General features: G+C 41.5%; 1 protein-coding gene across 1 annotated transcript in view; it reads right to left on the reverse strand.

The window, feature by feature from the left end:
• Window positions 1–3,008: 3,008 nt before the first annotated feature.
• EXPH5 (exophilin 5) overlaps window positions 3,009–24,623 on the reverse strand; it is a 38,880-nt gene continuing 17,265 nt past the window's right edge. The window contains 5 exon segments of the mRNA XM_050333391.1: window positions 3,009–4,913; window positions 4,916–10,093; window positions 11,952–12,078; window positions 13,650–13,698; window positions 18,231–18,375. Of these exon segments, the coding sequence (XP_050189348.1) occupies window positions 4,798–4,913; window positions 4,916–10,093; window positions 11,952–12,078; window positions 13,650–13,698; window positions 18,231–18,375 (5,615 nt within the window). The 3' untranslated portion in view covers window positions 3,009–4,797.

The following is a 24,623-nucleotide window of genomic DNA, read 5'->3' on the forward strand; positions in this document are numbered from 1 at the left end:
AGAATTAAATCAAGCTTCTGGGCAAGCCTGGATTTTCACATGCAAAGCAATGAGAGCACAAATGAATGCTGCCTGTTTTTGAATAACGTGAACTTCAAGTCCCTGTGCATATAGATCACGAAAAACAGGTTCTTGGAAAGGGGAATTATCAAGTCTGGTTTCCTCCTTGCTTTTGTCTTGAGTCTTGTCAATTCCCTTTGGATAGCCACAGATTTCCACTGTGTACAAAGTGTGATATTCCCAACAGGCAAGAGAAAACTTGTGCTGGAAACTGGAGTTATGTATGTGCTCCTTGGCCAGGTAGTACACCACCAGCTGTGGCTGTCAGTGCAGGGATCAGCAAGAGCAGCTTTCCTCTCCTTCTGTACCAGCTGGGAGCCCATTCAAGAAGAAGGTGACTGCGAGCAGTCAGTGTGGATTGACCAAGGGCCAATCATGCTCCATCACTGGGTTTGCAGACAATGCCAAACAGGGGTACTAGTCAGCTTGTATAAGTGCAGGGCTGCCATCCTGAGGGACCGAGGGCAGAGTGAAGGAATGGTACACGAAATTCAACAGGAATCCTGCACTTGGGTGCCAATGAACACCAAAGACAGGCTGCTTCCTGGGGAGTGGGACTGAGGAGCACAGCAGCATGGCTGCCAGCAGGACATGACCCTGCCCTGCTTGTGACAAATAGTATTTGGGGCAGCCGAGAGGCCACATCAGCCAGCAGGCTGTGGGGACAGGGCAGGGCTGAGGTCAGGCAGGGACATCAATCTGCAGATCAGGATCAGTCCCTGTGAGGGGAACTAGGGTCAGACACAGCTCTGGCATAGCTGCCTGGTTCTGGGGATGTCAGCCTGTGGGTGGGGCCAGGCTTGGTGGGGCCCATGGCTGGCCAGGCAGGCAGTGGAGGGATGGAGACCGATGACCTACAGCATCAGTGGGGCAGGGACTGATGGCTCCAGGCTGGGCTGCAGTGGTGTCCTGAGCCATGGGCGGGGCAGACAGAGCCCTAAGGGCTGTGGGAGTCGGGGCCTGTTCATGCCTTTGGGCCCCTGTCCCTGGGAAGGAGCCACCCATGTGCTGGTATGGGTTGGGAACAGTTGTTGGGAGCAGCTCTGAAGGAATGGCCCTGGGGGTCTTCATGGGTACTGAGAGGGATGTGAGCCATCAGTGAGTCCTAGCAGCAACAGTGGCCAACAGCAGCCTGGGCTGCATGAACAGGGGCAGAGAAAGAGGTCAAGGAGACTTATTATCCCCCTCTACTCAGTACTTGTCAGACCACATCTAGATCCTGCATTCAGCTCTGGGCTCCTCAATACACGACATCAATAAACTGGATCAAATTCAGAGGAGGCCACTGAGAGGTGGGGCTGGAGCACCTGCCCTGTAAGGAGGGGCTGGGAGAGCTGGGCTTGTTAAGTCTGTTAAGAGATATCTTCAACGAGGGGGTGGACCTTATAGAAGCCCCCAGTGCTCCCAGGGAGATCATGAGATAGTGCAGGGTAGAAGGATGAAAGACAATTGGCATGAGTTGGAAGAAGAGATGGTCAGCCTATAACATGTTCATAACATATCCTATAGCAGCCAGAGAGGCTGTCCAGTCTCCATCCTCAGAGATTTTCAAGCCTCAACTGGATGAAGACTTGGGCAGCCAGCCCTGACCTCAAAGCCAATCTGTTGTGAGCAGAAGGTTGGACCAGAGACCTCTTGAGATCACTCCCACCCTGAGTTACCTTTTGATGAAACCATGAGATTTCTGTCCCTTCTCTCAAATGTCGTTAAGATGGGTAGAAAGCTCAAAGATCATCTGGGGACATGCATGACGTAACAGGTGGACAGAGGTCTAGACAGAAACACCACGTTAGTTCATAAACCACGTTTCCTTCTGAAACCAGGCTGAGGGACTGTGTCACTGAGCTCGTGTACCACATATACTGGCTGTAGTAATTAAGGCTGAAAGACTGTAATGAGTCTCACACACCATCACACAGCACGTGGCAGCCAGGTTTCACCCAGACCTAATTACAGCTGAGGGGATTTTCACGTGGAGCTTATCACCTTGTAAAACTACTCATCAAATACTACCCTTGGCCCCTACGTGGAGTATTAGCTCCTGAAGGTAAGCTGTAGGCACATGGCTCTCTACGGGCTTCATATGTGTACTGTAAAGGTTCTACCACTGATGGAAAACTGCTTGTGTGCTGGAGATTCATCAGCTGGTGGAAGAGGAGAAGGCAGCCCACCCTTCCTCTGCAGGAGGCAGGACTGAGCCATGCAGCTGATGTGACCATGGTCTACAGCGCTAAGATGGATGCAGGCTGGCTGCTCCGTTCAAAAACCATGGCATTGTTGGCCATCAGCACCCTGGCCACCATATTAAGATACTGTTTAAACAGTCTATGGCATTCACAGTAAGTGAAAAACAAATACAGTGACAATACGTTTTTTCATTTGAATACAGAATTTATTTAAAACAAATAGTTTTAAATATGAAAATCCTATAAATTATGAATATTTATAGAATATATTTCTGCCAAAGAAAAAGCTTGGAAGAGTGGTGGTGTCAAAATGTGGCTCTGCTAAACTGAATGGAACTGACTGCTATTCAAAGGGTATTTCTCCCTATGTTTCCATGCAATTGACTATTAAAACAGAATACTGTTATTCAGTGTAAATTCTAGTTTGCAGATCCTCAACAGGCTGCAGTCTTCCACAACTGATTTACAACCAAAAGCCATTTTTACTTGCCTACATTAAATCAAGCCACTTGATTTCCTGTACATACACAACACAGCAAATGAAAAAAAAAATCATTTTTTGCCAGCAAGGTGAGAACTTAATCCAACCACTGTTGAACAGGTAGAAAATATTTACAAATAAAAATGTTCTAAACCATCCACCTCTAGTCAAGAAAAACTGTATGACCACTTACTTCTCCTGTAAACATTTCTTTTATTATTCTTTACCTTATGTAGGCTTTTTGGATTAATATATTTTGCAGAAACGCACAGCAGCAGAAATTCTGCACAGATACTCAGCTGGTTTTATTATCTTACTCTAGAGAATTCTGTACATAGAAAATAGAGCCATTTACAGAAAAACATAATTTCTCCTTAAAATACCACACTTTACAAAACTGCAATTATACAGTACCCATTTCCTTCCAGCATTACTTATGTCAGCATCCTCTTGCATCCTTCTGAAACAAGCATGTCACAGAGATAAATTCTGACTATAAATACATAGTTTATATTATTGTCCTTCTATGTACAACAAAAGACAAATTACCCCAGCATAAAGTAATACTACTTATTTATCAGTACAGATTTGAACAACAGACCCACTTCTTTAACGAAGTTTACAATATAAAAAAATGATACCTGTTACCTACTATATATTTTCATCTTTTAGTTTCTTGTGGAGTAGTCACTGATAAAAGCATTGCTTGTTTTGTGTAAAACACATTATTTTATAATACCAGTATACTGTCCTTCCAGTTACAAAAATATAGTTATGTCTCTCCTACAGATTTTTTATTGAATTAAAAAGTGTATAAAAATATGGATCATCATTTGAGACCATATGTAAAATTACAAATAAAGTAGAACTAAATTTATAAGTAATTAAGAATACTATCTTCTGGTTTGATAAGACACTTTTGATTTTTCATAAAAATAGATCAAAATTTAGTTAGAAATTTAATGGCCAGGGACAAGTTCTGGCTACTGAGTAATAGTACTACATTTATTAGTGGCTGAAGAAGAGCCACTGGAAAATGTTTACATCCATTCAGTTTGGAGGATAAAGAGTACCATGGTCACAGCAGAAACAGTTGAAAAATACCAAAAAGGGACGGTGATTTAGCAAAAGGCAAAAAGCATTTCTTACTGGTTTCGTTTACTTTGTAGGTAAAAGGCTGCCAGTCTTTTTATATTTTGCATGGTTTAAAGTGTTGGACTATTAATCCAAATTAAGCTAAGTCAAAGGCAGAAATCTGGCCAGTCATGTCAACTGTAACCAAAGCTGTGCCAGTTACGAATCTCCTGCGTCTGGAAAGCAGATTTTCTTGCTCATTTCTGTTTCTTAACATCCTCAGGATATTCAGTGAGTTTTTCAGTGCTGTGCCCTGTGCTGAGCTGTTTCTCCTGCACTGGCAGCACTTCTGCAACTCTAATTGCTCACTGCTCATGTAATGCTGAAAAGTCCCGGCATGGAATCCACCTCGACCACACAGCAGAACAAATGCCACTGGGGACACTGCTGCTATGCTTCCCAGGATACAATGTAAAAATTTAACACCTTTCATTTTGTGAGAGTGTTTGTTCAGTGGGATGGATTAGCATTATCGTGCTTGATCTGATAAATGAGGAAAATCGGAGAAACTGCAATTTATCAGCAAAGTAACTTCTTGGCTTTCTGTTAGTTTTGTAAGAAAAAGTAGCTCAAACTAGAATTTATCCATTCCAGCACTGTGTAGCTGGCAGGAGCCTAACCACTGCTCTGCTTGCTGACTCAGAGGAAAGCCATCCCTGGACTTATACTGCCCAAAGCTCCACAGCTGTTTACCTTCTCTTATTTTGGGACGGGATTTTTTAACATTCCTTTTCCCTGCTAGGAGAAACAACAACAGTGAAGCCACATGTTTAATACAAAAGTCAAATGCTCAGGAAATGTAACATACTGACTCCTTTGAAACTAATGAAGTTGTACCAATTTAGAGCAGCACAAGAATAGGCTCAAACTATTTGATGTGTTTTTGCCTGCCCAGAACCTAGTGCGCTATCGTGCCATCTTAGTACCATGATCCCTTCACAGCTCTGATTCTTTATCTACCTCATCTAGGTAGTATTCATCATCGGTGGTGGTATCACTGTCTGAGTCCGAATAAGCGGCTAGGTCTTCCCCATAGGTATCAGTCAGCTCTGGGGAGATGAAGCAGCCGATGACATTTTGCTCCCAGCAGAACTTGAGCTCAGAAGCTCAGCCCTGTTTGTAGAAGAGGTCTCTCTGTCTCTGAAAGCACCAGGGTTATTAAGAAGACAAGGTCTCCATAATCGCCCTTCTGTGAGTGACTTCTTGATGTTTTCCAGGAAAGCCAATTGTTGTTCTTTGCCAAATATACCAAATTCAACAGATGGATACATCAAATTTCTAGTGCTGTAATATTTTTCATCATCTGATGCCCAGTTTTCATTTTCATCACACGACAACAGCTCTGAGTAAGATTTAAATCTCTTCCCATGTATGCCGTCTCTTGGTAGAATATTGCTTCCTGAGGCAGAGGTCTCAAGGGAATCTCGAGCACAAATACTCTCAGAAAGGTGACGCTCACGCTGACTTTTCACATGACTTCGCTGCAACTGATAGCTATTGAGGTTAGCATTTTCTAAGCTAGCAGACTGAGAGGTATTTTGAAACTGACCAAGCGCTGTCTTGGAAGTCAAGTTTTGCTCTAGACATGTGTCTGCCTGCAAGCAGCTATTTACAGAGGTGTTTGAGTTTGTGTCAGTTAAAAGTGGCAAGGGAGGAGTGCAGGCACGACTGCTAGCTCTTCCTTTCGCATCATCCTGTGGGTCTGATGTAGTAGCACTGGGAGAGATGGGCTGGCTTTTGCTTTCTAACCTGAGATCGGGTGTTTGGGAGTTCTTATTTCTTGTGGTGACTGCTTTATCTGGAAATAGGCTTGTGAGTCTTGGCCTATTTTCCACTTTCCCAGTGGTTTTTTTGGGACTGATGGCTTCCTTCTGGGTGTATGAACTTGTAACAGACCTCTGGCTGGTGTTATTAACAACCAAAGAAGGATCATTATGATTTTCAGTCTTCTTATGCTCAGCTGTTCTTGGTCTTGGCATATTCTTATCAGGGTCCAGACTGTGATTCTGATTTTCATTGTCCAGCTGCAGGAATGGCTGATGGGAATCCGTTGAAATCAGAGAGTTAAGGGACACGTTGACCTCCAAAGAAGTGGCATTTCCGTTGTTCTGTGAAAAAATGTTACTTATATGCGGTTTGGGTGGTAAATTTTTACTTGAAAATTTTCGACTTGTTTTGTAAACAGCTGCCAGTTTATTTTTAATTGAAGGTCTGTTTTTCCTTTTTTCTATATCTTTGACTTTGTCTCTTGTGAAATCAGAGAGAAGCTTGTTCTCATCTTCTGTATTCTGTGTTGTCTTCTGATCTTGTGTAACCCTGAAGACTTTATCTTTAATGTTCAGGCGACCTTCACAGTGCCTCTCTGATTCCTGCAAACCACTATAAACTTTATCCATCTGAATACTCTGTGAGTTTTGCCCTTTTTTAATTTTTGAATTCTTTACCTCATCTGTATCTGTGGTAACTACTTTGTCTAGCTGAAGTAATGGATCAGCACTGGAAGCTGTGCTTACCTCAGATGCTTTGCTCTGAGACTCTGAAAGCACTTTGCTACAAGAGTTTAAATAATTTGCATTTTTTCTTGAACTGTCAGCCCTTAACTGCAGTCCACTGCACTTATTATTATACAGAGGAGGGGTTTGGTGTAGGAAATTTACTCTCTGTTTGACTTGGGTACTATCCCTGTATATGTCTTCCACAGGAGCATGGTCTGTCTTACTACTCCTTCCAAGGGAACTCTTCTCTCCTGAGCGGAGGAGTAAACTGTTCAGATTTTTCTTAGTGTTCACTTTAGGAGGCTGACAGCAGCTTTCAGAGTTTCCCTTCTCTATAATACTTTTATTTGTTGCAGTAGAATACAAAGGATTCTCTAAACGTCTGCCTGGCTTGGGAGGGGTTGATAAAGTGGACAGGAGTGATGTGGCTCTTTGCAAAATTTCCTTCTTTTCTGTTAGACATATTTCTGCATTTTGGCTGCCTGAAGCATCAGAAATGGCCTTACTGGACTTAGTCACTATTGCAGTGGATTGTGGACCACCAAAAGAAATTTCTTTTGTTACCATGTCAGAAAGCACATTTTCTGCTAATGACAGATCTGCTGAATTATCTTTCCTGCTGACTGACTTCTCAAAGCTAGGACATAAATGGGAATTCTCTTCTTCGCCATCAACAGCAGTTCTTATGTTCTGAGGTGTGACCAGAGCTGAAGATACTTGGTCTGAAGAATATGAAGGCTCTTCTTTTTCTGAAGTAGTGGGGAAAAAAACATTTGGTAAACTCACATGATCTTCATTTTTCTTGTTTTGTATTCTTGGTGACTGAGCATTTTCTTTGGGACAAGGTAAATCTGCATCCTCTGTATCATCTCTGAAGAGGCTACAAAATGTTCTTGAATGCCTCCGCGGTAATGTGTAATAAATTGAAACTAGTTCATGATACTTGACATGATCTTCATCAACACAAACTGTAAATGTGCTTGTGGTTTTATATTTCTGCAAAAAATTTCCCCCCTCCTTATAATCTGAAAACACAGAGGATTCTCTTCTGCTTAGATGTTTACATCTGTCTGTCAGGTCAACTGATGTACTACTACTTACTGAATCAATACTTTTGGTTAAAGGACTGGGGTAATTTTTGTTACTTCTACCAGCATTTAATGATGCTGATGTCGAAAAAGAACGTTTTGAGTCTAAAGAAGACACATCTCTTTGATTAGAGTAAAAGGCATCAGCTCTATGGAGAGTTTCAGACCTTAAACAATCGTATGTTGTTCTACTTTCCCTAGGTAAAGAGATGGGCATATCTGACATAATACTACCAGCAATGCTAGCTGATTTTCTTGGCAAGGTATAATAAATAACAAGAGGGTCAGGAGATTTGGAGCTGTTTCTACCAGGGGAGCCAGTAATACTGCAGCTACTGCTATGTCTCAGCAAGCTGCCTTGCTTGTGAAGCCTTTCAATACAAGGTGAATTACTCCTTATTTTTCCACTTCCTTCTTCAAGGCAAAAATAACTTAAATTTTTTTCAGAGGCACTGGGGTCTCCATCAAAGCTATGCATATAAATATTTTCAGAATTTCCATTTAGTGGCGAACTAGTAGTGAATTGTCCATTACAGTCTTTAGTGTCTAAAGTGCTTGCATTTTGCAGTATTTTCTGTGAAATCTGTTTGGTAACACCTATTCTACTCATTTGAGCTGTATTTTCCCCTTCTGCTTGAGAATCAGTAACTGTGCAATTTACTGAAGAGCTACTTGGTGTTCCTAAGCATTTCGAATTGTCTTTATGAAAAGGTGTTTGTGGAGAGCTTTGTGAGCAGCTAGATGAGCATCCAGAAGGACAGGACAACCTGCCTCGACAGCTGGCTAACTTTTCAATGGATGATGCAGAAGCAACATTCAGTAGTGAGGACTGTCTCTTTGGAGTAGCTTGGTTAATGGCTTCTGCACTCCAACTATCCTGCTTGATGCTCTCTCTTTGTGCTGCATAATGCAGATTATGTTCCCACTCTTTCTGACTTGGAAGAAAGGGTTCCTTCCTGCTCTCATCAGCTAGCAAAGTACAGGGAGGCTGACTGAACACACTGTTGGGTGGGTAATCGTTTTCCTTCATTTGTACATTTCTTTTATCACCATTTGATGTATAAATTTTTGCACTATCTCCTCTAGCAGTGACTTGGGTTTGTCTTTTTGATGTCATCGTGTTAAAGAGAGATATATTTCTTTGCCACGTGGCAGAAGCAGGGCTGCTAGAGGAAAAACTCTGGGCGCTGATATAGCTTGTATCTGCTTGTTGAGGAATTGACTGTAACGGCATGTCTTCATCTGGCCCTTTCATACCTTCAGCCTTTTCTAGTTGTGTAAAGTCTGCCTTAGTACTGCTTTGGGTAACGACAGCTGAATTCCTGTTCAGTCCTGTAGGTTTTGTTTGGTCCTCTGAATTAGGAAAAACTGACTCATCACTTCTGATACTAGATGAAGAAACGGAAGAGTTACAACTTAGCCAAGGCCGACAGCCCTCTGTGAATTCTGAGAAAGTTCTGTTTGCATTTCTTGTTCTCCGTTTGACACTTGTATTTTCTGGAGAGTACACGTGAAAATCGTTCTCCAGGTGCTGTGAACCAAACTTAGCATTCTTTGTACATGCCCACTGCTGGTCATTTAAATTAGCCATAAACACTTCAAAGTTGTCTTCAGGGGAAAGAAATGCTTCATCACTGTAACACTGAGGAATATCAGCCCAAGAAGGATAGCTGTCTTTTTTTCCATAAGAATAATTTTTTTGGTTTGCATACAACTTGCCATGAGAAGAGATATCTCTATAGTAGGATCTAGAAAGATTATTTTCTGATTTATATAAAGGATAATTTTCCCAGTTATCAAAGGGCAATGGAGAAGTAGCTTCGTCAGGACAACTGACTCTACTAAAGTAATTACTGCTTGAAATAGATCTTCTGTAGTGGTGCTTTGAATGGTAACATGTGTATTTCTTTGTTTCTTGCAAAGAGCTGGGATATCTACCATGGTCAGCAGCATGAAACTCCATCAGTGACTGGGTTCTAAACATTTTTTCTGGAACTGATGTTTGTCCAGGTGAGTCTGGTGTGTTGTTCCATACAATAGAAGACAGAGGAATTCTCTTTGGGTTCTGCCGACCAAACCTGGGTACAAAACCATTCTTGCTCTCCCTTGCCAGTGGATGCTGTGAACTAGATGCTGATAGCTGGTCAGAAGATACTGAGGATGGACATCTCCGAAGGGAACATACGGAGTAACTTCTGCCAGCTGTATCCCTGTTCATACAACCCTTGTGCCTAAATCCGCTGTTCTGTGTTACTGAAGGGGGATACAAGCTACCTTCTGAAGACCGTCCAAAAGAAACGGCAGACAGCCTTCTGCGGTGCAGGCGAGGATTTGCATCGACTGGATCACCACATCTGCAATCTTCTTGAAAGGCTGCCTGGTGCCAATTTATATATGCACTGTGTAATTTCCTTGGTCTGATGAAAATCTTGTGTTCATCTTTGGCCCTTAGTGTTCTCAGTCCATCTGGGAAAAATGTGCTAGGCATGTCACTCCAGTCATTTCTGTGTTGCCCCCTACTAGCAATCTGCGTCTTTGAAGTAGAGAATGCACTGGATTGGACATTTGATGCACTGCTAGTAGAAACTGTCCTGTCCAGTGGGTCCTGGACTTGTTCCTGGGCCAGCTGGTCATCCAGATCATTTAGAACTGCACAGGGGAAAAAAAAGATACTTGGTTCTGTTTTCTTTAATAATCTTCTGACCATTTATGTTAAAAAGTTTCATGTACTACATTAATAATCAGAACTGGTTTTAAAAGGAGTTAGCTTCTCAGCATTCAAAACCCTTCCCAAACCACACATTCTTCTTCCATAGGACCTTTCAGCAGTCACCCATTATGACTACAAGGAAAAAAATGCTCTCCTCTATGACTGATCTTAAAACTGCTCTTTATGTAATTGTTAGTCTTTATGCTATTTAGAAGAAAAACAAAACAATTTGAAGTCTGAATTCTTACTCATGTGCTATATATATGTGTATGAGTGTGCATGTAAACTTTCCAAATGTAGTTTGTAGGCAAAAAAATCCCTGAAAAGAATTCACTAGGAAAACATGGACCTTTCTGTGTGCTCACAAACCACAGTTGTGATGTTACTGTAAGAAAACAAAGAACACTGCAAAGCATCAAACAAGCATATTCAGTAGTCTGGCATGTCCACTGTTTCTTTAATTCATAAAAGTTCTCTACTGTTTATTACTTTAAAATGAGCAGTGAAAATAGCATTTTTTGGATAAAAAGGGTAATTTAATAGTTAGGAACCTGTGATTCAATCTAGCAACAAATTTATATACATATACAGACAACCTCATGACCTAAAATTACACATTATACAGCTCAATTAACCAAGATATTCAGTCAGAAGACTGACAGCAATGTATTAAAAGTATTGTCAAAACCAATTATGCCTTTGCTAATTGTATTCATTTTGTATTTTGAAAATAACACGCATATGACTGTTTTGTTACTGAATTTCCTAATCCACTTAAATAAGCAAGACTGACTGATCAGTCATTACAGATCTGTGCTAGTAGTACAGAACCATTAAGAAAGCATTGCTAGGTATATATAGCTGGAATAAAAGGTGATCCAAAGGTACTAAAATTTTCCATTTTTCTAAGTTTTTCTTCATCACACAAAACAAGACAAAAGGTGTGTTATTTCTGAGCCTTCCATTTGGAGGACATCTGCCAAGCTATGTACAGTTTTTCTGTGTCAGTGGGCAAGTGTACACAGTTATGACAGACACACAAAGAGGTGACAGGCTGAGTTTCAGAAGAACTACTGTCCCCCATGCAGTGCTCTCCTCTTCCAGCAGCACCGACTCACTCACTCACTCACTACTTCCCAATCACGCTTTCAGTCTGTGACCTCCTGTACTTTTGGGTGGTAGAAAGTAATATTCATGGACATTTCTTTGCACAGATCTAAGAAAATCTGGAAAGTTTACGGAAAAACACCTCTGTACTCCCATAGGCTGGGTCTGATCTTGCCTCCCTTCCCGGTGTGAGGGAAAAAAAAACCAAAAAAGGACTCTTGACTATAAGGGTCCCAGAAAACTAACTGAATGCCACAATGTCTCTTGCTTTTGTGGTTTGAGGCTTTACAATTTATAAAACCAGGCACAATAATTCACTATTATCAAAATTACGCATGCAGGAAATTGGGATGAAATTCTTCTCACATAATCATATATCTGCCTCTAAAGGATGCAATATGGGCTCCTGAGAAACAGCAGAGAGAACTGTACACTTTTACGTGTGTTTCTTCTGAATTGTATCACTACGAGATGAAATGCATTCTAAGAATGATCAGTGACACATCCTGAAGTCAGTGTCAGAGTAGCCATTCTGCTGTCAAACAAAGACAGCAAAAAGTAGCCACTCTGCTAGAAAGTAATAAGCCGTATCTTTACAGCCTATGCTTATGGAGAAAATTCTCTGAAATCAGTCACCACAGTCACTTCTGGTAACAATAGTATCAGAACAAAATAAGGACACACACTTACCACTGAAAAACTCCTTCTCTAGCTGGTCATTCCATTCCTGTGTACTTTTCTCCATCATTTCATTTTGGTTTGTATCAAAAGAATGACCACTCATTTCAGCTGACATTGGGGAATTACACATTTCAGCCTATTAAAAATTACAAGTTAACATGGTTTTAGTTGAACATGTGGGTTCAGATTACGTTTCACGTCACACTACAAATCGTGTCACAAGTCCCAGAGATCAGCAAACTCTTTGTGGATCTATTAAATACTGTATTATTAAAATACACAACTGAGGATTGTAAAGTTGCATGCATTTTAGAGACTTTTACACATGTAATAAGGAGAATTACTCAGCTTGTCCTCATATTGTAGCATATTTTGGATACGAGAGTTATAATGGCCTTATAATAAGGGCATAGTTTACTTATTTTATCCATATGCATCTTTACTGCATTGTATCTTTTTAATGCATTGCATCTCTTAATTTAGTTTTTCTTAATCTGTTTTTCCTTGACCAGCATATTTTGAAATTCACATACCAACCTCCCAATGGAGATTTAATAATTTAATACTACAGCCAATTTTCTTATTGCAAGACAGCACTTAGTATTAGAAGCGGGGAAAATGTCACCCTATTACCCATCTGTTTCTGGTTTACATGTTAAGCTGGAGAAGTTCTATCCCACTCACATTTCTCTCAGCTCAGGTCTCGGATGGTAGAAGTGCAGACAACTGCTGAACTGCTGATTTATTTCAGCTGAGACTCTTCCTACTTTTTTTAAAAGAAAAACCTTGCTATGTTTTTGTTCTCAATAGTCATAATATTTTACTTGTCTAGCTGTACTATAGCTTTATATAATATGTTTATATAATAGGCAGGATTATCTGATAAGATCTTTGTTCAGTCATATATCATTATAGATTATCCCTTTGTTTTTGAAATATGAGAGAAGGGAGGTGGCCAATTTAGGTCCTCTGTGCCTCTGATTATATACTATATACCTTCTTAGTCCCCTCTGTTGTTATACCACTCAAGTGAAAAGGAAAAAAGACATGTTAGTAATATAGGGTAATAAAGTAATTCAAATAGAAAACATCATCTTTGGAAGAAAATCTGTTATTTCAACAGTGTGCACTTATATTACATCAGAAATAAATGTGTTGTTTAATCCTTAAAATGAGCTTGTGCTTACAAAATGGAACATTTATCAAAAAAATAATTTCCTATTGTCAAAATTTACATTTACATAGCAACTCTGTGCATGGAAATGTTGCAGGAGAGGCTCTATCTTACTGCCTGCCCAAGTCAGCTACTCTGTTTTAACCTTGTACAGTGACGTGAAGTAAGCACACTGGATTATTTATTCAGTGTGAGTTTTGATCTATTTGTAGTTTGCTTACAGTTGCCAAGATATGTGAGGGTCTTGGCCTAGGAAATGATCCATGTAATTATTCTGTCATTATGAGAGAACTGAAATCTGGCAGAGCTAGACTTACAGCTTACCTCTGAAAGCTTCAGACTTGTAGAGTTAATGGGCAAACTCATTCTATTATATTCAACAACTTCACAATTCAGACATTTTCCTCAGTATTTAAAACAAGAACTGCAAGAATACTCTTTAAACATGTAATATCAAGAGCATAAACCAAAGGGACTAATTTTTTCAAAATCTGTAGTTAAAACTTTGCTGAGTAAATTGATAAGCTACTTACCGTTGCCATTTCTTCCACTTTCGAGGATGGGCTAGCAGGACTGTCATATCTGTAGGCAGGAGGATGTAAGTGTTGGCTTTGAAAACGAGTGTGACGTAATTTTATCGGGTAGTAAATATCCAACAGTTTCGCATTTTAACAACTACTGAGAAGCATCTGAAGAAAACCTCCTCTATGAAGAATTCATCCTTCCCTCCCCTGCCTCCCCCCAAAAAAAATACTGCTAAAAAATGCTAGGAAAATATATTGTTCATTTTGGCTTTACCAGATTGCAAAAGTCAAATCTGTGCAGCCAAAAACTAACTCAACCTACTGACATCTGAATGGCTGCAACAGCCATAAAGTAGTTACTTCAGTTCAGCATTATGATAAGATAGTATTATTTCTTTTTCCAAACAACAGTAGTAGGTACTACTCTTAGCTGTAGTTATATACTTGTAAACCTGTAAGTGGTTTGCATCGGCAATTCTATTATTTTTCTCTTCCATTTCACCCTGCTCAGATGCAGAGCTGTGCACTGCCCCTGCAAAGGAGGAGAGATAGACAGCAGATTGTTTTCAGTGTGAACTTTGGAATTTGTTGCTACTCACCCAAAACAGCCTTTATTTACCACTTTTCAACACATGGTAGAAGGCTCGTCTGCTTTCCTAAGGTATATCAGACTGCAAGGGCTTGGCAGACAACTGGCTAGAGTGTCTGTGAGTAATGTAGTGGTTAGAACAAGACGAGAAGTCCTGAACATAAAAAGTACTCTGCTCTACGGGGTGACTTGCAGACATACAAATACAAAATAAACTAAAGAAACAAGAACAGGACTTGACTTCACTGAGTCTATTTGAGTCTGCAGAACTTTATTTTACAACTAAGCAAACCCACTCCCTTCAAAAGCCCTGAAGGAAATGTTGCTCAGCCTGTGCTTATTGCCAGTTCTTCCGTGTCTCAGAACTCTTTTTTCCCAGGAAGGTAATTCTTGAGAGAAAGTGAAATAGGGAAAGATGGTTCTGCTCAGTCCTGTTTGTCTCAAACTTTTTTTGAATGACCTTGTTCTTAGGCTCTTAAAACCTTCTTGTGCTCAGGTAGACTACTTTATTGTGCTTCTATAGCAAGTATAAACCGGCTTGTTGGCAAGTTCTTTGTGGCCCAGCCTTTCCTCCCGAAGTGCTTTGTCATTTGTTTGCAATGTGCTTGCAGGCAGGGAAGAACAGTTGAAAGGTGCAATTTGTTTTTGCTTCTGTAATTGTGAACTGTAAAACCAGGATTCCTCTCTGACATAGGGTCCAACTGAAACCAAACAAGCCTGTTGACTTCAGTGGGCTTAGGATCTGGCCAGGCAGTCTGAATCTGAAGTTCCTAATTTTTCCTTGTATCACAGAATAAAAATAGCCATTAATTCAGTGGGTAAACTCTCCCTGTGAATGAAGTTTACAGAACCAGAACTCAGAAATGTATGTAGCTCTTCCTTTAATCTTAAATAAAGTTGAATATGTTTTAATGCTTCTACAACAAATTAAGAATTGAAACTTATGTTTCAGAGTTTTTACAACGATTTCCTGCAAACTCAGTTCAACAAAATCCCGTGGCTTAGCGAGTTACCTTAACTTTACTCATATGCATAACAAAAATGTAAAAGCTTTGTTAGAAGCTTTCTTCTTCAGCTTTATTGTGTAAAGCCGCTCTACAGCTCTCCCCACTCCCGACAACCCGGTGTTGCCTTAATTGCTCCTTTCAATGAAGCTACATGAAGTAGACATGTTAGTTAGAAATGTCAGTTAGAAATGTCTTCTGATAGTCTAGGCAAAAATTAAATTTTCATTTGCACCTCTGGCACTATTCTAAATTCATGCCTGTCTTTGTTGCCACTGTTCTTTCAGAAATAACTGGTCACTGCATCCTGCTTTATTTTCTCCCTGCTAACTTATACAGACAAGGTTATTTTAATCTTTTCCCTGTGCCGATCCCTCCACTTCCCAAACTGCCTCATTATTTTTTCTTAAACGCTTTAAGTTTTTCAGCATTTCAAAATATAAACTTTTCTTACTCTCAGAGAAATGTTGCTTAATTTTAGGAAAAAGTCTTTTTTTTAGATAGGGATATTGGGCAATGTTTACATTATTAGGTACACACATGCATGCACACATACACACATACTTGCAAATATTGTCTATTACTCATAAACAGAAGAAGTTAAATTAGTGTTCAAGTTCAGAAATATTTACAATCAGAAAAATACTACTCACTATGGAAAACAAGAAATTGTAATTTATACTTTTCCACTTCTATACATATGTATCTTTTTAATGACAACCAAATGTAAGATTATAAGTAAAAGATAACTATCACTACTGGCAACAATAATAAAAATCCATGAATTCAAATCTGCTGTGAATTAGTATTCTCACTGAGGCACCTGTCTTCCCCAGGCTACCTCCAAGTTGTCTAATGTCAGTGTAATCCGTTTTCTCCTATACTATTCTTATCAGTCCTATATAAGAAGACAACTAAACAAGAAACACATAATTCACATACGCTGAAAACATAATTAAACAGCATTTCTTTTCCCGGATGAATCACACTTACATATTAGAAAATAATAAGGATGAATTCAAGAACACCGAACACCTTTGAACCAAAAGTGATCAAACATTTCGCTGTCTTCAGACTACAGTTACAAACCTTTTATTAGCATCTTCTGTGTCTCCATGTAAGCACACTCTTTCTTGCAGCATCCATAATTTATTCCCACCGTAAAACACCACCGCAGCAGATGAAACTGTCTCTCCAGAAAAGACCCTCTAACCAGCCATTAATACTTAGCCATTTAAAAGCTTCTGCCAGTTAGGCTTACTTACAGGATTTACAGTGCTGCGTCCTTTTGTATTTCACTAGCACTCCAAAATAACTCTACCTGGTGAGAGGCAGATTATTTCAGTGCTTTGCCTATGCATAAAGCAAACCACATGCCACGGCAACACCTAGAAGAGGGTGGGGGAAGTTTTCGACAGAGAGGCGTGACTAGAAAATGTAGCAATCAAGCGCAGTTACACGTCAGGATTGACTTGTTTATTTTTCAAGTTGTGCTCGGTCAGAAATCAAAGGCATCTGAGCCTGAGATACGACTGATTTTCTGCGGAAATGCCAGATAAAGGCTGATGTAATGAGTTGGCACGCTTTGGGGTTTTTTGCCTTCTTAAGAAAGGCTTAGATTCTACAGCACAGCCTAGACCTTCTTGTGTTCATTGGCTACCTTACTGTGCACCAGGATTAAAGCACCCTTGAAATCTGATTCTCACTTACACAAATGCCCCTTTATTCTGCAGGCAGGGCTGTGGCCCAGTGTTGGTGTGTCCCAGCATGAGGGGCATTACCGTGTCACGGGGAAGAGGAAGGCGCAAATGATGTGTATGGAGCAGTGTTAAAACTGCAATTTTTTTTGCTGTGCCGTGTTGTTATGTAAAAGGATTGTTACCAGTGAACATCCACAAAGCTAACCTCACAGCCTCTATGCAAACCTCTCCTTAAGTCTCCTGCTTTGATACAAACACTCCACAATGGCAAGCTGCTGCGTTACAAAACCTACATATCAGACTAATCATAATTTCTTTAGAGGCTTGCATTCCCTGTCATTGTTTATTACAGCCATTCATGCCACCTGGGAGCCCCAGGCATGGACCAGAATATCAGCCTGAGACTCACAATCAGCTCTTTAGAACAAAGATCTTGCATCTTCATGCTTAAGATTTCAAAGAACTGCACAGTGCACCTCTACCTGTAATTGCCAGTTCCAAGCATTACCTTAAGAGGCACACAAAAATAGTAAGGCTTCATTCAGATGTTGCAGACATACAGGATTACACAGAACAAAAGTTAGGAGAGAACAGTTAGCCTAACTAGCCTGACTGTGGCTTACCCCAGACTATGTTCCATCTGAACAGCAGCTTTAACCCTGTGGATGGCAAAGGATAAGGATGCTCTTCAAACAGCAGCTCCAGAGCTGCATATGAGACCATCTTTGGTCCAGATCCAGCTGACACCAAAGCACTGATGTCAGTGCTTTGAGACTGAAGACTAAAGTGCTGAGAGCTGCCCTGTTAGCCTGGCTGGAGCTAAAGCTGCAGGCCTGCCTTTAGCTGCCTCTGGGCTAGAAACGGTGGGAACTGATGCAGCACAGCTGCCTGGGGCTGGTACTGTCTGCCATGGCTTGGGAAAGCTATACTTTTGTATCACAGCCATAGGGCACCAGATCCCCATGCGCCTTACACCTTGTCCTCTTGAGGGGGAATTAAATAGGATGCAGCCACTGCTAAGTCTAGGGCCTTTCATATACTTTAAGTTGTTATGCAAAACCTGAGCAAAATAGATTTAGACAAGAGACTTTACCTAATACTTGCCAATTAGTCCTCATTGTTCTGAAACAAAACAGATAATCTCTCATTACATGACCAAGTAAAATCCCAGTCATCCCAGTGAGGTAAAAGGCAAGAGACTGGAAAAATAATTTATCAAAGATTTCTAACCAAAACACAGAACAATTCATAGACTTTTTTAAAGCTGGAAATAATGTATGTTCTGATTAAAGCTCACCGTGGTTGCTTCTGAGTCTGGGTTTTCCTCGATTTTCTGAAGGAGGAAAGCCAAGCAAAAGGTGATCTGAATCCCAGAAAAGAAGATGAAGTGTTCTTTTGTGCTTGAGGATTTGTGCGGGATGACATTTTTAATTCTTTATGATCTAAAACCATGATAAAAAGTAGATTGTTTCTTAGTAAATACAGTATTAATATATATTTAAATGTTATATCTTCATAAACAATTTTCTTTTGCTTACCTTTTATGCCAGAGAGATCTAGTTTTACTGACATTTTTGGAGAGACTATGTGACCTGCTGGTTTGTAATGACTAACTAGAAGATAGAGAAAGATAAACAGATCTAAAGTTTCAAAAAGTATTAGGGTTTTGGGTGATGCACGTGAGATAAATGAGGCTGATTTTCAGAAAGTAATCAGCACTCAACCATTTAAAAACTGTAGCTGTTTCAAAATATAGGTAAGTTAGACATTTGAAAATTGAGGTACCCACAATCATTATCACTTTCTTTTCACATTTGTAAGAAATATAAATGTGACCACCCAGAATACACAATGGCGTAATAGACTATAATGTAACTACATAACAGTAATTCACACTCTTCTGTACCATACCAGAAACAAGACTTCACTCAGGAATAAGGCACTACATTTTTTTTCCATTTAAAGCAACACATGCCTGAAACAATACAACAGCTTGAAGATAGCTTATCTGATGATTGTAGGAGAAAGCAAATCCAGAAATTAGAGCAAAGTGCCACTGATAACAACAGGAAGGGGCAGCATTTTGGACCTCATCCAAAATGAAGCGAATAATCCATGTCATGTGATTTAAATCCTGTGTGTAATGTATCTCTTTCACTTCAGTGACAATCACTGTGTATTTCAAAATGCCACATTCTTTACCCCTTTCAGAGTGTAACCTCTTGGTGGCATTGACTCAACAATGCAGGTGACATCAGGAGATGCACTCTGCCGTAGCCAGTATGGTCTAGGGGTGTAGACATAGCAAGACTTGCAGGTAGAAGCAGTACCTTTTATTTAGCCAATTTATACAGTTGGAAATATCAGACAAGCCTCTGAGGCACAAAACCCCTTCTTCAGATCTGAAATAGAAACAGGAGCTTTCAAAGTTAAATACCAGAGAACAATTACACAGAGTTTAGCTAGCTAATGCATCAGTTAGACCATCTCTGAAAGAGAAAACTAGTAGATAGCTGTGGACTAGAGGGGATGTTGGGGAAAAAATGGTCAGGAAAGACAGATCTGTTCTGTGTAGGTTTCACTTTTCTTTTGAAATATATAACTCTGATTCCAGTTGCTATGAAGCTCAAATAGGAAGAGCTCTATGAAAAACATGCAGAAATGTGAACAGACAAAAGCATATATTATGCATGAAAACTATCTGGATGGAAGATGAAAGACAGTACAGAATACCATGCTTGCTATAGAGACATCATGTTTCTTGTGCATGTTCACTTTGGATGACATCAGAATCTGTGAAAGAGATCTCCAGTTGGCCTGCTTCCTGGTCAGGCCAACTTCCCAGGCTTTGACACTTGCCCTGATAATCAGCACTGGCATGCCTAGTGTTACTAGGAAAAGTTTTCCACTGGTGCATTTAAACGTCTCTCACCCAAACCCATCTACTTATTCCAAATATCATTTAGATGCTTTTAGATTTTTAAGAAAACTAGGTTAAAACTGAAATGTCTTTTTGTGCTGGTTTTGGCTGGGATAGTTAAATTTTTCCATACTAGCTTGAATGGGGCTATGTTTTGGACTTGTGCTGAGGACAGTGTTGATAATTCAGGGATGTTTTCATTATTGCTGAGCAGGGCTTACACAGAATCAAGGCCTTTTCTACTTCTTGCACCACCCCACCAGTGTGTGGGCAGGGGATGCACAAGGTGTTGGGAGGGGACATAGCTAGGACAGGTGACCTCAACTGACCCAAGGGACATTCCAGATGATTCTGGCATCATGCTCAGAATATAAAACTGAGGGGAGAAGGAAGGAAGGACATTCAGAGTGAAGGTATTTGTCTCCTCAAATCACTGTTATGTGTGATGGAGCCCTGCTTTCCTGGAGGTGGCTGAACAACTGCCTGGCCATGGAGAGTAGTGAATGAATTCCTTGTTTTGCTTTGCTTACATGCACAGCTTTTGCTTTATCTATTCAACTACCTTTATCTTAATTCACAAGTTCTCTCACTTTTAGCCTCCGGCCCATCCTGACAGGGGGTGGGTGAGCGAGCAGCTAGGTGGTGCTTAGTTGCTGGCTGGGGTTAAACCACAACAGTCCTGTATGATGCCTGATGTGGGGCTCAAAGGATTTGAGATAATGACAGATTTCAGTGGAATGTGCTAAACTGAAGTTATAGCTGTTCTTGCTGTTTAGCTATTAATTGACAGGCTCCTGTGCTTGCCATGGGGCTCACCTGCCTGACTGTACATTAGAGCCTAGTGCTCGTTAGTGGAATGCTAATGTGCCATGGTTATGGTGTACCTCTGAAGGGATTGTGGCCCAAGAATAAGTCCATACTGGAAAAGGTACACCTCGAAGCATCTGTGGCCTGTGCATGAGGTCATGCTGGAGAATCTCAGAGTGTGCGGCCATGGGTAAGACCACGACAGAGCAGGTACTCCCCTGCAGGGACGGCAGCTGTGGGCAAGATCATGTTGAAGGAGGTGTATCCCTGAAGGCATTGTGGCCTATGGAGGAAGCCTTGCTGGAAAACACGCACTTCAAATGGACTGTGGCTGTGGATACATCCATGACACAGCTAGTATAGCCGAGAAGAGACTGGCTCCATATGGAGCAGGTACACCCCTGCAGTATGTGGGTAAGTCCAAGACAGAGCAGGGGCAATGGGAAGAGTTCAGTGTAATGCTAAATCAGATGATCTGGTTCAAAGGGACCAGGGGTGAGGTTGCTGGAAGTCAAGATTTGAGTTGCATGTTATGGGAATGTGACCATGAAATAATAGAGGTCTCAATACTCAGGGACTCAAAGAGGGTCATCAATAAAACTTCTGTCTTGGACTTCCACACGGCAGATTTCGGCCTACTCAGAAGACTTGTTTAGAGGAAAACAGCCCTTGAAAACAAAGGGGTCCAGGAGGGATGGACATGCTTCAAGAAGCAAGTCTTGAATGCATAGGAGCAAGCTGTCCCAGTGTGCTGAAAGGCGAGCCAGTGGGGAAGACGGCCAGCCTGGCTAAACAGGGAGATTTTAAAGGAAATTAGGGGAAAAAAGAGAGCTTACTGACTATGGAGAAAAAGGGCTGGCTACTCATGAAGAGTTTAGGAATATAGTTAGGTAACGTAGAAAGAAAATTAGAGAGACACAGGCACAATTTGAACTCAATCCAGCCACTTCTGTTAGGGACAACAAGAAATGCTTCTACAAATACATCAGTAGCAAAAGGAGGGGCAAGAAAAATATCCATTCTTTGTTGGACATGGCAGAGAACAAAGTCACCAAAGATAAAAAAAGGCTAAGGCACTTAACACCTTCTTTGCCTCAGTTTTCAAGACAGGTTGTCCTCAGGACAAGTGGCCTCTGGAGGTGGTAGACAGAGATAAGAAGTGGAATAGCCCCCTGTAATCCAGGAGGAAACAGTTAGCAACACACTGAGCCACTTGGATCCTCACAAGACTATGGGACCGGATGGGATCCATCGTAGGGTGATGAGGGAGCTGGCAGAAGAGCTTGCCAAGCCGCTCTCCATCATTTACCAACAGTCCTGGCTCACTGAGGAGGTCACAGATGATTGGAAGTTGATGAATGTCACGCTGATCCACAAAAAAGGGCTGCAAGAAGGACACGAGAAACTACAGGCCTGTCAGCCTGACCTCAGTGCCTGGCAACGTTATGGAGCAGATCATCCTGAGTGCAATCACACAACAGCTACAGGATGGACAAGAGATCAGACCCAGACATCACGGATTTAGGAAGGGCAGGTCCTGTCAGACCAACCTGATCTCCTTTTATGATCAGGTGACCTGCCTGGTGGATGAGAGGAAGGCTGTGGATGTGGTCTGTCTGGACTTCAGCAAAGCTTTTGACACCATCTCCCATAATATACTCCTGGAAAAGCTGGCAGCCCATGGCTTGGACAGGGTACTCTGTGCTGGGTTAAGAACTGGGCTGGAGGGCCGGGCCCAGAGAGTGCTGGTGAACGGGGCTGCATCCAGCTGGCGGCCGGTCACCAGTGGTGTCCCCAGGGATCAGTGCTGGGCCCAGTCCTGTTTAGCATCTTTATTGATATTAAATCCCCTCTGGATAAGGGGATTGAGTCCACTGTTAGCAAATTTGCAGATGACACCAAGTGTTGATCTGCTGGAAGGCAGGAGAGCTCTGCAGAGGGACCTGGATAGGCTGGAGAGTTGGGCTGATTCCAACAGGATGAGGTTCAACAAGGCCAAGTGCCGGGTCCTGCACTTTGGCCACAACAACCCCCTGCAGCGCTGGGCACAGAGTGGCTGGAGAGCAGCCAGGTGGAAAGGGACCTGGGAGTTTGGATTGACAGGAAGCTGAACGTGAGCCAGCAGTGTGCCCAGGTGGCCAAGAAGGCCAATGGCATCCTGGCCTCTCTACAGCTACTTGAAAGGAGGTTGTAGCCAGGTGGGCATCAGTCTCTTCTCCTAAGCAAACAGCAGTAGGACAAGAGGGCACAGGCTTAAGCTGTGCCAGGGGAAGTTTAGGTTGGATATTAGGAAGAAATTTTTTATGGAGAGAGTAATCAGACATTGGAATGGTGGAGTCACCATCCCTGGAGGTTTTTAATATGAGACTGGATGTGGCACTTAATGCCATGATCTGGTAACCGCCATGGTACTGGATCAAGGGTTGGACTTGATGATCTTGGAGATCTTTTCCAACCCAGTTGATTCTATGATTCTATGATACAATAGCAGGAACCCCTTGTTGCTAGCCAGTCTGGGAGCAAGGGTGGGAGTTCATTGCAATGTTAAACCCTTATAACCTGGCCCAAAGGGACCATGGGTGGGGACTGTAATGAAAATACCTTTGAATTCCTGTAGCCCATGATTTGAGTTGTATGTTATAGAAATTACTATAGGAGGAACCACCCAAACCAGTGCAGGACAAGCTTTGCAAGGAGCAGTGCCAAGTGCAGCAGTGGACAGCCTGAGCTGGCTTTGGAGCTCGGTAAGTCCATGCAACACACCACCTCTCCTGTCCTGAGCTACCACCATAACAGATGGAGCCCAAAGTCATGAACTAAATGAACTCAGTGGACGTTTTGTGGACATTAGTGGACATTTTATGGACATTTTACAAATGTTTTACAGGGGTGATCCATAGACTAAGGGAATGTCATCTGTATCAAATGATGGGAAGGCAGCGGGGTAGTTAATGAGGATGTACTGAATAGTGTGGGACCTGAGCATGATGTAAATAGTATGGAATGTGCTTGTTTTGGCTGGGATAATTAATTTTTTCCATAGTAGTTTGCATGGGGCTATGTTCTAGATTTGTGTTGAGAACAGTGTTGATAATTCAGGGATGTTTTCATTACTGCTGAGCAGGGCTTACACAGAGTCAAGCCCTTTTCTGCCTCTCACCCCACCCCACCAGCAGGTGGGCAGGGGGTGCACAAGGAGTTGCGAGGGGATACAGCCAGGACAGCTCAGCCCAGCTGACTCAAGGGACATTCCATACCATATGGCATCATGCTCAGCAGTAAAATCTAGAGGAAAAAGAATGAAGTGGGGGACATTCAGAGTGAAGGCATTTATCTCCTCAAGTCACTGTTATGTGTGATGGAGATGGCTGAACACCTGCCTGACCATGGACAGTATTGAATGAATTCCTTGTTTTGCTTTGCTCACATGCACAGCTTTTGCTTTACCTATTCAACTGTCTTTATCTCAATCCACTTTTAGCCTTCCAGTTCTCTCCACCATCCCACTGTCGGGGAGAGAGCAAGCAGCTGTGTAATGCCTAGCTGCTGGGGTTAAACCACAACATTTCTGTACAAAGCAAACATCACTGCTTTGATTGGGAAACCACCATTGTATTTACTATAACTACAGCAACTTCATCTTGATTAAGAAAGAAATTTTTAATTGTGAGGACAATTAATCACTGGAGCAGCCTTGCCATGGATGTGGTGGAGTCCCCATCAGTGGAGGTTTACAAGATGTGACTGTAGAGAGTTCTAACTAATCTCATCCAGGCTCCCTTTCCAACAAAAGGTTGGACCTAATGATCTTCTGATGTCCTTCCAACCTGGGCTGTATGGGTTGGCAGAACAGTATCAGGCATTTTCTGTTGTGGCTCCCAGCTGTGATTTTAACAGAATCTGCTTGAAGAAACATAGTAATTTTGAAAATATATCTTTGATAAAACTATGATATTAGAAGAA

The sequence above is a fragment of the Myiozetetes cayanensis genome, unplaced genomic scaffold (genome assembly GCF_022539395.1).
Source record: "Myiozetetes cayanensis isolate MyiCay16 unplaced genomic scaffold, myiCay2020 scf5-8, whole genome shotgun sequence".
Taxonomy (NCBI): Eukaryota; Metazoa; Chordata; class Aves; order Passeriformes; family Tyrannidae; genus Myiozetetes; species Myiozetetes cayanensis.